The sequence below is a fragment of the Amphiura filiformis genome, chromosome 8 (assembly GCF_039555335.1).
Source record: "Amphiura filiformis chromosome 8, Afil_fr2py, whole genome shotgun sequence".
In the NCBI taxonomy this organism is placed as follows: domain Eukaryota; kingdom Metazoa; phylum Echinodermata; class Ophiuroidea; order Amphilepidida; family Amphiuridae; genus Amphiura; species Amphiura filiformis.
This window is the reverse complement of record NC_092635.1, coordinates 42,843,329-42,858,990: the sequence shown is the minus strand read 5'-3', so window position 1 is coordinate 42,858,990 and position 15,662 is coordinate 42,843,329. Positions and strand designations below refer to the sequence as shown.

The 15,662-nt window shown below is 36.8% G+C and overlaps 2 protein-coding genes across 4 annotated transcripts in view; both read right to left on the bottom strand.

Annotated features, from left to right (window-relative positions):
* Positions 1-1,363: 1,363 nt before the first annotated feature.
* Positions 1,364-4,853, bottom strand: LOC140159067 (uncharacterized). Of its 2 annotated transcripts, none has more exons than XM_072182397.1 (3): positions 4,369-4,853; positions 3,473-3,712; positions 1,364-2,788 (listed from the first exon to the last, which is right to left on the bottom strand). In XM_072182397.1, the coding sequence occupies exons 1-3, from the start codon at positions 4,586-4,588 to the stop codon at positions 1,815-1,817; spliced, it is 1,434 nt and encodes a 477-aa protein (XP_072038498.1). In that variant the 5' UTR covers positions 4,589-4,853; the 3' UTR covers positions 1,364-1,814. The 2 variants fall into 2 exon arrangements, with proteins under 2 accessions (XP_072038498.1, XP_072038497.1); XM_072182396.1 differs by having other exon boundaries at positions 1,364-2,794; positions 4,369-4,852.
* Positions 2,091-15,662, bottom strand: part of LOC140159069 (uncharacterized) — a 77,640-nt gene continuing 64,068 nt past the window's right edge. For both annotated transcript variants that reach the window (XM_072182399.1, XM_072182398.1), the window contains exon 8: positions 2,091-2,100. The gene's annotated coding sequence lies outside the window, so the exon portion shown is untranslated. The remainder of the gene's footprint in view (positions 2,101-15,662) is intronic.

Here is a 15,662-nt window from a genome sequence, read left to right as displayed (position 1 = left end):
AATCATGCATAACTCGCAAACGCAAAATCGGAATCAACTGAAATTTTGGGAATAATCTTTTTTCGTGGATATCTAGGGGCCTACTGAAAAATGTCATAAAGAGAGGATGCTATATCACGAAATACTCCTTTAAGGGTTGGGTTTGCACCCGGGTTTGCAATATCCTCGTATTTTGATTTATTTTGAGAAAGAGATGCTTTTTTAATGTTTAAACTATACAAAATGTTTATAATTATGCCCAGTTATTAAAATATTTGGAGAACATTTTAAAACATTTTAAATGCTGTCGAAATGTCATTGTAAAATTATGTTTTGCAATTTTCAAAAATCTGTTATCAACATTTAAATAAAATTATGTTACAACTTATAAAATGTTTTGATAGCAAAATTTAAAAAAATGTGTTTTATAACCTTTACGTATAACTCGACATTGAAACGTTATCTGGAAACCTTTCTGCGACATTAACATGTGTTTACGTAAACGTTTTGTGTTTACTCTGGTTATGTCGGTCTTCTGTTATGAACCGTGTTCAGCAATATGCTGAAATGTAGAAATGAATTTGTCATCCACTATACGTTTACCATCAGAGGATGATTTAAGGAAGCCCCATCATGCACTGCGAAAGTGTTATCACTAGAGTTTCAACTGCCACTTTACTTTTCAAATCCCACTGAACTCTGTGCAAAAGATGTTGTTTTAGAATTGTACGTGCATGTGTCATTATTACTTGGTCGATTTTGGAACAAAAGTGATGTGTGTTTAAAGGATAATTCACACCTTCTGTAGATAACATAAAATGTGAAATCGACCAGCATCTTCACAGCGTTTTTTATGTAAATATAACTGTACAAATTCAAATTTAACCATGCACTTCTATGCAGCATAGCAAAGCAGTGGTGTCATGTTACTCACACTGCTCGCCTGCTGCACAGTAAACCCAGTGGGGTGGTGGGTAGTACATCCTCTGGTTTACCATTTATAATTTGTATTAGTGTCCTCGGCCTAATACGGCAAAAAAAATTTTTTAATGTAAAAAGGTTTAAGGGGTGGGGTATGAACCCGGGGTATGAACCTTTGGACAGTATTTATTGTGGGACATTAGTATCGAATTGCATTCTGAATACGAAGAATGTCCTTCTAATATCAAATTGAATTTTTTGAAATTCGCAATATAATACACATTTTATGGCAAATGATTAAAAATTGATATTTTTGATATTTAACAGTACTCGAAGTTAACTTTTTAAATCTGATAATATGTAGGCCTACTTATTGTGTATGTAGGTGGGATAAAAAGCCGACGATCAATTGAAAATGTTGACCTTTCGTATTAAAGATATGGCTTTTTTCCCATAATGGAAATAATGGACCAAAATGAGGTATTCACTTATAGTCTGAATTCTGAACCCCGGGGAGGGGCACGTCATCACTTTTTGGTGGATACCGGTAAAAAAAAAGGGGGGGAGGGGTATTTCGGAGCTGTGAACAGTCAAAATTAAGGGTCGTTCTCGGCTTTCTGGTTGGAAAAGCTAGAAATGTGAGGAATGATAAATTAAGGAGGTATGTTCCCCCCCGGTCTGTATTTCGCGTGTTTATTAAGTAACCATAATTAACTGCAATACGTATAAACCTAACCCTTGCCCTAAACCCTAACCATAAATCCTAACCCTAACCCTAACCCTAAGGGTCGATGGTATTGCAGAAGAAATTAAACTTCCCGGTGCTGCATGATGATCTAGTTGCCGTAAAAAACCGACTTCTCCTTATAAGATGAGTTGGTCATACGAGACCTATTGCATGGTCTGTACACTGTCTACAAGGGATCAGGAGTAACAGGAAGATTAAGCGTGTAGGGGTTCACGAGCCACAATCTGTATTCTCTAAAAAACATAGTCTTCTTTTTATGATTCCCTAACCTGTTGGCATGAGCAACATAAATCCTTCTTCCATTTACTTTCCACCAAGATGGCGTGAAAAATACCGTCCCTGTTGGAAAAAGATCATCAGTTAATCTTTTGTGAAAAATCCTTTTGCCATTTTGCCATGGCATCACGCGATATCTCCATAACACATGTGCAAGACTTTGCTGGTCGTTTTCAGACCCATGCTTTCGTTGTATCCGAAGAGACCAATCTTTTACCATTGATATCACGTTTGGTTTAGCTTTCAAATACAAGAAACATGGACATGGACCATCTTTGCCGTGCGATGACCATACATCGTAGATATCATACTCGGCATGTATAAAAGACACCGGATCACGGAACCAGTATTCGTCGACATCAGCGTGCAACACATCTATGCCTTGTTCTAAAAAATGCAGCATGTATTCTGCTCTTCGATTCACAAGTTGTAGATACTCTTTGGTGAAAAACCCTAAAACTTTGGAAGAAGTGAATTTTTTCGTAGTGTTGACTATACTAATTGTAGAGCTACGCTTGTAACGTTTTGCCAGATATTCATACGCCACAGGATCTTCCGCTATCAAAGTGACATTGTGACGTATACCAATCTGTTTCATGCTCATTATCCAATTCACAGTGAAATCGAGAAAACCAGCGTTCACAGATGATAGAATCGTCAATGGTCGAATTGGATCGCGGGCAATCGTTCCTGGAGGTGGAAGTATTTTGTCGATGGTTGAGTTCAGTACATTTCTTAAATCTTTGAAGATTCCAAACACGTTATCTTTGTCCTTTTTCTTCCAGAGTTTAAATTCTGCCGCTTGCTCTTCGTCTTCAACATTCATTGATACCTCGTTGTTGCCACTGTCAGCACGTGGTTCATCTAGATCTGTAGGAGGAAGCATGAAGATATAAGTACACTCCAAGAAAGAAAAACAAGGTCCCAAAAGGTTCATCTGGATAAACCTTAATATTATTAAAGGAATCATAAAAGGATCTTTGTAGGGGCGTCAATTTGTTCTGAAGCTAGTAGTGTGTATGTGGGAGGCACACATATTATTTTAAAGTTTGACGCATGAGCACCTCACGTTGACGGAGTAGATTATGCGATTCTTATTTAAAAGTAGCATAATTTTGTTAATTAAACTTTTTTTTTTTTACTTTCTTTTTTCACTACACGTTCTTAGAAACTTAAACTTAAGGGTAGACGAGGTATTGTTGGTCGAAGCAACCTAAAAATCGATTTTCATTATCTAGATCAATATATTATTGAAAAATAACATCTTGATGTTTTGCAAAAGTTCATTCTACAAATTGAATACTTTGCAAACTTGCTTAATTTATTGTTGTTATGTACGTTTTACAAAAGTGTTGTTGTTTCAGCCTTCTTTACAACGTAACTCAAGAACCGCAGCACCTATAAAAGTATATCTGTGATATTTTAATTCTTCTATACACTCGCTATGAATTGAGCAATGCAGTTTTTGCCAAAGCTCACCACCATTCGTACGATGCTGTGAACTACCAAATTACAACACTTTAAAATAATTAACAACCTTAAACCTACCGTTGTCATCAACCGGTTGAGCATAATCCTTGTTCACCAGTTGATAATCATTCGAGTGTGATGCAAAATTGCCATACTCTCCTGTTTTCACAGCTTTCCCATCTTCAACATCTTCAACTTGCTCGTTATGTCTAATAATGGGCTGGTCACGTTTTTCAACGATTCTGATGCCTTCTCGCGATAAGTTAGAAATGTGGAGGATGACATTGTTCAATTCACCTTTCAACCAAGTTTTCTGGGCTGTATAGAATAAAATACATTCATGTTTATTCTTTCCATCTAAATAATCTTTCCGTCATCAGTCCGTTTCTTTTCTCTTTAACTTTCGTCATTTCTTCCTGTTTCTTTCCTATTTTTCCATCCATCATTTTCTGGATTGTATAAATTAAAACGCATGATAATTTTTATTGTATGATTCCTTTATATTGTTTCCATTCGATCGTATTTCTTCTTTCAATATGTTCTTTCTTTCTCTTGTTCATTCTTTCCATTCTGTAACATTAAATTTATTTATTTATTTACTTATTTATTTATAAAAAAAAACACATCAATAAGACATTATTTATGAGAAAGTTTTTAACACAAGTCTCCACCTCCATACATAAATGACATCCACTGAAATATTCTACTGACCATCCAGGATATGAACCTGGGACCTTCGGATCACCGGACCGATGCTCTATCAACTGAGCTAATGAGTCAATTGGGGAAGGACGTGATTCGTTATATAGCACCATGGTAGAGCATCGGTCCGGTGATCCGAACAGGTCCCAGGTTCAAATCCTGGATGGTCAGTGATTTTTTTCAATTTTTTCAATTTGTGTACGTGGAGACTCGTGTTAAAAGCCTTTCCAATAATTAATTTCTTACATCCGGGTTTTTGATATTAAACTTACCTTCAACGACCTTATTTATGACACCTTCGTCGTCGCAATTCCTAACGTATTCAGCAGGTGCAGATTGTGAATAACCCAAAAATGACGCAACGTGCAAAGATAATAACAGACATGCAAATAGAAAAGCCAAAATTGCTATATATTTGAAATGAAATAAAGTTCTTGGTCCTGGTACATGGCGTAGATGAGGAATGGAGAAAGTTTCTGATGATCGATGCATCTTGGCGGGTACGTGTAACAAGATTATCAGTTCGATGCTGCCTGGAAAACACAACTACCTGCTTTCAGAATCAATCTTTTCATGCATGTCAGACGATGATAATATCAGTATTAATAACTATTATGGCCTCCTAAATAGATGACATCCATGCATCGGATCCAATCCCAAGCTTACCATAGCCTTAAAACTGAGAACGATATGTCCACCGTCTATCCCTGAAGTCTATACATTCTACCAGTTCTACCAGAGAAGATCCTTGGACATGTTGGAGAAGATCTCGAAGATCCAAAATAACGGGCAGATAACACTATTGACGATCAATAGAAAAATATATGAAGCACTGAGCGGCTATAAAATTTAGATCTCAAGATGCTGAAGAGATGGACTATGCTCTGTGATGCTCTATTTTAATTGTTTGTAGCGAATTGTAGTCACATGCATGCATGACTAGGAGCTACAGGCCATTTTACACACACGATGAGTTCCTTGATAGATGATGCCCACTTACACATGTATTGAGCTCATCATAATACATGTATGCAAACGTATGTTTCTCTGATGCCTCATAACATTCTTCCGATCTTGAGGAGATGGAAATGACTAAAATCCGATGAACAGACTTAGATTCTTGATAATATTATTCCTACATATATATCACTCCATGCAATGACTTCCTTCTCCATCTGACATGTAACTTAACATGCATGACCAACAACACGTATAGGCCTAAATTAAATGTTAATACTTCATATTTGATCCTTGAGTTTGCTTTTAGAATGAATAGCATACTATAGCCTTCACAGGTCATTTGACTCTCTGTGAAAACATAAGAGCCTTTTGTTATTTTGTGATTACATATCAAATGTGGTTGCGTAACGAACCGGCTCGAGAATTTGTCATGCGTGAGTTTACTCATGAAAGGTTTGCTGCATGCAGCATACTGTTTCCATAGGTGAAAACACCGGGTGAAAACATCGGTTTTCAGTAGGCCTATAATGGGTATGTATACTGCGCCAATAAAGTATCCTTACACTTGGATAAATAATCACAATTTCAAAACTGGACAATATTGGGTTGAATTTGTTTTTTTAATATATGCACTATCTAATCTTGCACATTATGACACCACATTGAATCCAATGTGACCTCAAGAAGTTACAAGCAAGTGAATAGACGAAGGTCCAGTTTTAAAAGTGACAAATTGGCCTATACAAGGCGCAAAAAGATTCCAACAAGCGAAACAAAGAGACAACACAGTTTCTTCAATGAAGCGTTATTTAAAGCAGTTTTATTTCAGTTTTTACTTCTCTGTACTTTTCATAACTTTCATTTTATTTGTCAGTTCTTTTGTTTCAGTTTTCTTTGTTCCTTTTGTTTTAAATTAAAGCCAAACGCATAAATTAGCCATTCACCACTCTCAAACCAGATGTCTAGTCTGTGGAGTTTTGAATAGGCCAGTTTGTCACTTTCAAAACTGGACCTTCGTCTAATCAAATGCTTGTAACTTTGCTTCTTGAAGTCACATTGGATTCAATGTGGTGTCATAATGTGCAGGATTAGCTAGTGCATCTATTAAGAAAACAAATTTACCCCAATATTGTTCAGTTTGGGAATAGTGATTATTTTTCCAACTGTAAGGATACTTTATTGGCGCAGTATATTTACTTCAATCATGGATTCAGTTAGATTCTCAGTGCTACATGTAGGCCTACTAACTCGAACAAATAAATCTTAATGGACCGGTGTCTTCTGAGATCAAGACTTTATATATATTCGAAAATGAGATTGTACCACAACGCCGCCAAATTAGTGAATGCTATCTACCAAAGACGAGTTAAAATGTCTGCAACTTAAGCGATGTCCACGGTAGTATACTTGTCAATACCCGTATGTTGCCAATTTTTTAAAACTATGACATCATTTGTATCGGTCACATTGTTTCTATTTTCTTAGGAATGTTAAAAAACGGACCTTATCATATTCTTGCAAATACTGATGTTTTCAAAGTTAAAGAAGTTTGGCCCCAGGTTTGGCCGAAACAATGATCTCTTAAAGGAGTATTTCGTGATCCTAGCATCCTCTATTTATGTCATTTTTCAGTAGATATCCACGAAAAAAAACTATTCCCAAAATTTCAGTTGATTCCGATTTTGCGTTCGCGAGTTATGCATGATTATGTGTATTACACTGCTCCATAGACAATTCGTTGTAATTTCGTTCTGGTGCACCAGAACGAAATTCAAATTTCACGATATCTTTGCTAAACGAATTAATCGGCAAGAAATATTTTGTACATAAACATTATGTAGCCAGAGGTTTCCAGTGATATAAAAATCTCAACTTTTTTGAGAAAAGTGGGGGATGAGGCTGTGGATCAGAAATGCCCTTTTAAGGGTCTGGTATGAACGTTTCGACAGTATTTTGTTGTGGGACATGAGAGCACACCAGACATATCGAACTGAATTTTGAATACGGGGAATGTCCTTCAAATAATTTTGATTTTTTTTTTTAATTCGCGATATAATACAAATTTTATGACAAATTATTAAAATTTGATATTTTTTAAATTTTTGATATTTAGCAGTGAAGTAAACTGTGATAATTATGTACTTAAAGTGTATGTAGCTGGGATGAAAAGCCGACGATCAGCTGAAAATTTTGACCTTTCATATCATAGAGGGCACGATGGCTCAGTGGTTACGGCCTTGGACTCATAATCTGAGAGCTTGCTTGACGTGCGTGGGTTCGAGTCCACGTCCCGCCACCGTGTTGCGCCCTTGGGCAAGGCGCTTTGTCACGCTTGCCTCACCCCACCCAGGTGCAATGGGAAGCTGTTAGGGGTAGTCACAGTCGTTGTACTGATGAACCCTGCGCCATTTGTAGGCAGCAAACGTGGTTCCGACATATTCTAATAACGGCGGAATAAATGTAAAGCGCTTTGAGGCTGTTTGCGGCATAAAGCGCTATATAAATATCTACATTTATTTATTTTTTATTTTTTATTAAAGATATATTCGTTTTCCCCCAAAAGACTTTTTTTTTTTTTATTGGTGTTTTGGGGGAAAATCCATGTCTTTAATACGAGGGGTCAAAATGTTCAATTGATCGTCGGCTTTTCATCCCAACTATACATACACTTTAAGTAGGCTTACATATCATTAGATTTATAAAGTTTACTTTGAGGACTGTTAAATATCAAAAATATCAATTTTTAATCATTTGCCATACAAATTAAAATGTGTATTTATCACGAATTTCAAAAATCAAAATTATTGGATATGAGAAGGACATTCTTCGTATTCAGAATTCAATCCTATATGTCTGGTGTGCTCTAATGTCACACAAAAAATACTGTCCAAACGTTCATACCACACCCCTTAATGTTGTAATATTTCAGTTTCTTAGGAACAAATCGAAAGTTCGACGACGTCCAATAAACGAAAGCGCGCCCCAGGATCCCTCCCTGCAAGTTTGAATCAGCAGTTAAATCAGTCGTTTCACTTGCCAACTTTGGACATTTAAAATTAAAAATTGGAAATGCATTATCCATGCACAGTTTCCAGTTCGAAAGTTTCACCTCCAATCATCAACATTCAACATTGTCAACTCAGTGTCTTTTCCTCGCTTTGCACTCCACACAATGTCAACCTTTTGGTTTAAGGGTCGGAGAGTAGCATGTTAGCGGTTTTTGCACTCAAATATTGAGACAACTAAAGCTGACACACAAGAGAAAGGGTATGAGTTATATAAAGGAGATCATGGTGTAGGATTAAGAGATGTCATTTATACGCCCATTTGTATTATTTTTCTTGAGAGGGGGAAAACGCCCGACATTTTGCAATTTTTTTGCCATAATTAAAAGTACCCGCTGCAGGTTTGTTTTTAAATGGGCTAAAACTTGGGGAAAAGTAACTCCTGCTATAATTGAATACCGAATTAAAAAGCCTATAGTTTGCGTCTGACGTCAGGACAAAGTCGCGGCATGATTGGTTGCTGATCTGCACAGTAGGCCTACAGCATTTTTGGTCTGGTTGACACCCGGTCCCCCAACTCAACAAAAAAGTTGACAACCATGAGAGTTACCAAATCTTTCAAAAGCCCCCTTTGCAATGATTTTTCATCAAATTTACCCCCCTTTTTTATGCAAAATCGAGGACAAAATTTGGCCAAAAACAACCCCTTTTTTGTGGTTTTCAATAACTAGAATTTCAAACACCCCCTATCAATGACACTAAAATATTGACATAAAATTTCTGGATTTTCTCAAGTACCCCTTTTATCAAAATTTCGCGGACAGTGCAAATGAAATACCCCTATTTTGCTGATTTCACTGTCAAATTTCACGGACAGCGCAAATTAGATACCCCCTATTTTGCCAATTTCGAGGTCCTTGCTACTGGTTAAAGAATAACCCTTTTCCGCGCAATTTGGTATTAAACTCTCATGGTTGTCAACTTTTGTATTGAGTTGGGGGCCGGGGGTTGACAGGACGTTAGTTGTGCCAAACATTCAAATTTACTAGCATTCCAAGTACTTGCAATGCAAAATAATTATGAAACATGATCTTCATCCATGGCGTTGTCTTTTTAAAGACATTTCTTGTTTAATTTGGTCTTATTTAAGATGACATGTGACACGATCTGTTCTATGGAGACCAAGGGAAGCATTTTTGAAAAGCCAGTTCCTATAATTATTACGAAATACAAACATGAAGCTTTCATATACTGAAAACACCAAAGGTATAGCTTTCTGGGTCCCGAAAGTTCTGGAGATTTGTAATATCTATTTTCTTCTGTATTTTATAATTTTTTTACGCCTTTGGCCTCCACGATTGAATCAGATCGTGTCACATAATATTGCTCCAAAGCATTGCTTTCAACTCTCTTGTGTGAATATACCATAGTGAAGTTAAGATTTTGTGGCTGCTAAATGATATGGACAACATTGCTAGCTTAATTGTGACGTGTCATGTCAAAAGGAGACACTTTTGGGCAGGATCGTAAATGGAGAAATAGCCAAAAATCTGCCCGGCGGTGATTTTTTCACAGTTTGGGTTTGTTGCGAATTTGTGATGGTATTAATGTTTAAAATATTGTCTGATAGTTTCAGACCGGAATATAACTGGCATCTTGTATTTTTTGAGACATTTTTCAAGGTTATTCCTACTCTCAACACTGTCAATAATATTTTTAAAGGCCGATATCTCAATTTCCAATTTTATATATAACTAGATTTCGCGGTTCTCGGGTTGGGCGGTTCTCGTGATAGGCCTATCTCTAATTACCCAACACCCGTTACCCATAATACTTGTCCTAACCTTTCAAACTACTACGATATGCGTCGCTCAATGATTAATCAACTCTGTTAATGTTTTGTAGCTGTGACGCTTACTTCGGTCTCAATGATTAATCAACTCTGTTAATGTTTTGTAGCTGTGACGCTTACTTCGGTAGGCTACCCATAATCTGAAAACCCATCGTTCGCCTCTTTCAAACCCTGTCCTGCTACCACATTGGAGGACCCCAAAATACCCCGAAATACAACCCAAACGGGTTATACCATAACTGATGATTTTTATGTTAATCCTGTCTTGAAAATAGGCCTATTGGTCCGATGAGATGCACCTGTTAGTCACACTGTAATGTTTTTCCGATGCGCGCACTGTACTCCGCGCACACTCCCGTTGATACTCCGCGATAGTGTAGCGCGAGCACGCGATAGTGCACCGCGTGAACGCGAAACGCGCGGACGCGAACGCGAATGCGCGCGGACAGAGGACGGACGGACGGACACGCCGTAATTAGTATTAAGATACCATATAACTTACGAACTCAATATCTTCGCTTAGGATTGTCCGATTTCATTGTGGAAAACGGCGTTGTGGAGCAAAATATATCTTTATTTAAGATATGTAAAAATCTCAAAATTAATAACCTCCTTTTAAAATCAAAATCTCCGTTTTGCCAGACTTGGAGTTCAATTATTGTTGCGCTGACCCCTCAATTAATACTAACAACAGAGCAGACAAAACTGCAATGATAAAAGCATTCAGAGAGGTTTTCTTTCAAAGATTATTTATTGTATTCTTATCTCAGTTATGATTAAGTACTCTTTTTAAAACACGTTTACTTTGAATATTCCTATCTGAAAGGAAGTGTCCGGCAATAACAACATTATGTCTTATATGTTAGAAAAATAATTATCAAGCACGAATCACATGGTTTTATTTAAAACAAACTCATATTAACCATAAAAACGAATAAAAACATCCATCTCTCAACTCGCGATATTCAAATGTTTAACTAAATTTCCGCGCCGAAATTGTCTCGAGCAATGACGCAATGGAATGTTGTGCTCATTTGTCGCCAGGCTTCATTGAATAATTGGGACGTCATTGCTCTAGACAATTTCGGCGCGGAAATTTAGTTAAACATTTTTAGTTACGTTTCAAAACTACACTACCGTAAACGTTCGCATGATGGCGCTATGGGCTCCTTTGACATAACTGGAAATTTAGACACAAACTAAAAGTGCCCTTCCATGAAAATCCCACCAGCAAATAATGGCACATAGGCCTACCCTTAATTCTTGTTGGGATTTTTAGAGGAGGGAGTTCTCTATTTTATTTTGTACATTAAATTTACCCCAAGGCGAAGGAGCCCAGGTACGCCATTAGGCGAACGTTTACGGTATATAGTGCATGGTTTCATCAAACTGGCAACCGTCACATCTGACTGTTTATTTTTACTAGCGGGACACCCGCGCTACGCGCGGGTCCCCGCTAGGTGAGTAAATGGGAGCGTTCACTAAAACGGGAGGAATTACTGAACAGGTAGAATCATTGAAAAGGTAAATTTCATTTATCTGAATCTGACCCTCGTTAAGCCTAAGTTTCCATTTTAGCTTCTTTCTTTCTTTTTAGTTTCTTCTACATGGGCCAATTTTGTTCCATTTTTTAAAAACATTTTGCTGCTAAGCTTGCAAATTTCCGTTACCATGTTTTTTATTTACTCAATCCCGTTCCCATTATTTTCTAAATCTGCCCTTTCCCTGTTGACTTCATTTTTTATTTGCTGCTTAGCTTGTGATTTCCCGTTTTCATGTTATTTATTTAGTTCTGTCCTCAGTTTAATAGCTTTTTTTATTTAAATCATCTAATTTTATTAGATTTTATTATTCTTTCCTTCTTCAGCCTATTTTATTCCCATTTTCATTTTCTTACTGTGACTAACTATAGGCTAACCCACATACTCGTAGGCCTACCTGTTTGTCCTCATTTTGTTTTCTTTTTTAATTACAGTAGGCCTACCTCTTCATGTTGTTTGTACTTTTTAACACACATCTTTTCCCCGTATTTATTACGCCTATACGGTCGGTCGTTCACCCGTATTATCATTCATTGCGCGACTCTGCGTCGTTTACGCGCGACATGGCGTAGTGCTGCGTTACCCACGCGCTATCGCTGCGCTTGGCATTAGATACGCCCGTACGACGCGCACGGGCTAGCTTGACAACTGACTCCCTTTTTTGTTTACCCAGCATAGCAACGTACCACATTTTCACTGATTTTGAGGCCAATTCTTGACCGTTTTCAACCAAATAAAGTTTAAACACGTTCCCGTATATTCATCGATCTCCCGTATGAATTTGGCGACATTTGGATCGAAACTGACGGAGCCTTTATAGTGATACATACATACATACATAGATAGATAGATACATACAACATTCGCCTATTTATAGTAAGATATGCGACAGGAACAGCCGTAGAGGGGTGATGAGCTGGTAAAATATATTTATTAAGCTTCTTATTATGTTCCGGTTTAAATAGATAATGTCAGCAATTAGACCTGATCATGGGACACGTACACGTATAATTAGTTATAATTCTTCTCCGTGATGTTCAGTCAAAAGGTAAATTACATGTACATACCATCATGAAATTGTTACACTCTGTGTCATTTGAATATTAAAATATAATTCAAATTCATGTTGCTCCTTGTTTAATTTAGATGCAAATTTGTTCTCCCTTCCGTTTCTCAGTCTTAGCTCCCGTCCTTTGTTCGGAACTCCAAGTCCAGTATACCTCTCTTTACTCTGTTACCAAGTTTCTCCTGTTTCCCATGTTGTTTCTATACTTGTTCTCTATTGTTGTATCTGAGTAAAATACAATATTATTGTCAGGTCCATATTAAAACTGGTAGATTCTTTTCATTTTCTTTTTATGTCTACATTGGTCGCGGACAGATAGTCAGCTAGTCCTCCATAATTATGTATGTATATGAAACCTGTTAATTTACCCGAGCCGAGACGAAAATTTATAAATAAGAGCGTGGTGTGGTGCAGTGGTTTGGGTACCTACGCGCCTATGGTGCAAGAGGTCCCGGGTTCAAATCATTTTGAATCACCTGGGCAAATGCAAGCTACTAGTAGTTTTTGAATGCTGGATCTACGCCTTCGGATATCATGCATATAGAGGCTTGGTGGCACGTTGACCATCTGACAGATAGTGCGTTTCAAATCCCCGATATTGTGTGATGACTCCGCCGAGACTTCTAAAACATCAGTATCCCAATGCAACGCTCGTAGCTCAGCTTCCGCTGGTGTAATCACACGCTCCTCCAATAGATCAATTTTGTTACCCACAAGCAGTGCAGGAATGTCTGGAGTTCCTCTCACGGCTCCGATTTGTTCTCGATATTCCAACGCCCTATCGAACGAATGTCGATTGTTCACAGCATATATCAGCAAAAAAGCATCAGCTTGGGTGATATCACGCTTTTCAGCTGAAGACAATGGAGTTTGTATGTCAGTAGCGAGACTGTGAAATTTGATACGAAAGAATTCGTTTCCCCGTCGAAATTCTAAAGAATTCTTTCTTTCTGACTTCAAAGACAAGCGCCTGGTGACGCAATTGCGTGGACCAACAAGACGAGCTGCTAGTGCACGCTTTCCTGTTTTTGGCGCACCTAACACCATCACGTGTGCTTCATTTTTAGTCACATCTAAAATTTCTTCAGGACTTTCGTCCTCAGGACTTTCGTCCTCTGTTGACCCGCTTCTTTTACGCATTTGATATAGTTTAGGTCGAACGACTTGATTGAATTTTCCATCTTCGTTGTCGGTAAAGTTGCTCTGTTCCATTTTCAGCAAGTCTAGCTTTGACAGAATTCGACTGATCAATAAAACTTGAATACATGCAAACTGCTTTCAAGATGATGTGGTAACATTCTATGATGCGGTAGCATTATATATACACGCGAGTATGTTACGAACAACAGAAACCCAAACAGGCTTCATGATTTGGAGTGTTCCTTTCTCATTTGACAGAAACACACAGTGTTGTTAGGTTTCTACTATGGTTTCTCCCCCGTGGACTCTGGACTATAAGTATAATACAATAATATTTTGCAGACAACCACGCAATCTTTAGTATAAAAGAAAAAACGGATGAACTTAATTTGAATTACTTTTACCGTCTATTCAAAATATATGACATTTCTAAGATAAGGTTATACATGAATTTATTCAATAATAGAAAGAAACGGAACTAAATTTTAATTATCTTAAGGGGTACTACACCCATTGCATTTTTTGTGCATTTTTTTGCATTTTGTGAAGAAATGAGAAACAAAAATTGGACAAAGTGGTATGCAAAATAAAGGGGCAAATCTGCTCGTTCAATTGGTGGCATCGGTATCAATGTAGCGTACATGCTTCTAAAGGTAGAAACCAAAAGGTGGTACATCACTGATGTTTTAAATTCACTTCATTTGGGAAAGCTTACTATCAACGGATTTCGTTAAAATTTTGGATATGTGTTGCTAACACATTAGGGAAATAATGTTGATATGTAAAATGGGAATAAAGTGGTTCCTGATTTCTTTTATGACTTCATGAACTTGGTGCTCCACAACTATCAAAAAACGAACTGGTTAAAATGCTTCTATTTTCAATGTTGAGCTATATTTTGTATTTTTAACTTGCGACATTATTTCACTGAAACCTAATTAAGCCATAGGTAACAGGTTACCACATCCACACTACCAGACTACAGCAATGTTGAAAAAGATTGTATTTCTTGTCACCTATATATACCACCATATTAGGTAGTTTTCCGTAAGCTTCATTTTTGTGATTTTGGTAACTATTTTATACTTTATTTGCCCAATCCATCTCAACTAGGCAATCTAAATTGTACTCACCATTTACATCCCAAGGTATTTTAGTATATCAACCTCACACATTTCCATTATATATATCCAGTAACAGACAAAATACCAAAATTGATGCCTCATTATGACATGTATGATATCACAGACTATCACATGTATTCAAAATGGATGCCTGAATTTGACCTGAACCAAGTGACCTATAACCTGACCTTTGATGACCTTATAGCCTTTTTATATCTCTTTTCCTAACAACACATTATAGAAGATACATACATGGTGTAGTATTAAATTGTCTATATGCATCCACATGTGGAAGAGGCGAGCTTATTTAATTTATTCAGTGTTATGGTTATTTTGCGTGCTTCAGTGAGTACATTTCTATAGATAGTATAACAAAGGATTTAATGTATTCTATTCATGTAAAACTACTTGAACATGTTGAATAGAATAAATTATGGTTTGTTATGAAACACACATCTGAGTTACTAGGATGCAGTAAACAAAAAATATATAGGGCTAAAATGATTTTCTAAAATGGTTTAAAATCACTTTGTATGTAGAGATATTTTATAAGTTCAGGACATGAGGTGATGAACATATTTATATACTTCTTAAATTTGCAACAAAAAAAGAAGAGGGGTGCTGATGAAAATCAGGGTATTATACCCCCTTAAAACACATGACATTTCTAAAACAAGGTTACACTAATTTATAAAATTTTGATATGAAAGAGTACGTTACATAATATGTAGACCTACACATAATCTTGGGTTTTGTCAAAGAAGGCATATAAAAGAGAAAAAAATGGAACTAAATTTTAATTACCTTCTATTTAAAACACATAATATTTCTAAAACATGTTGCATTATTCAATAGAATTTCGAGAGAATGTTGAAAGA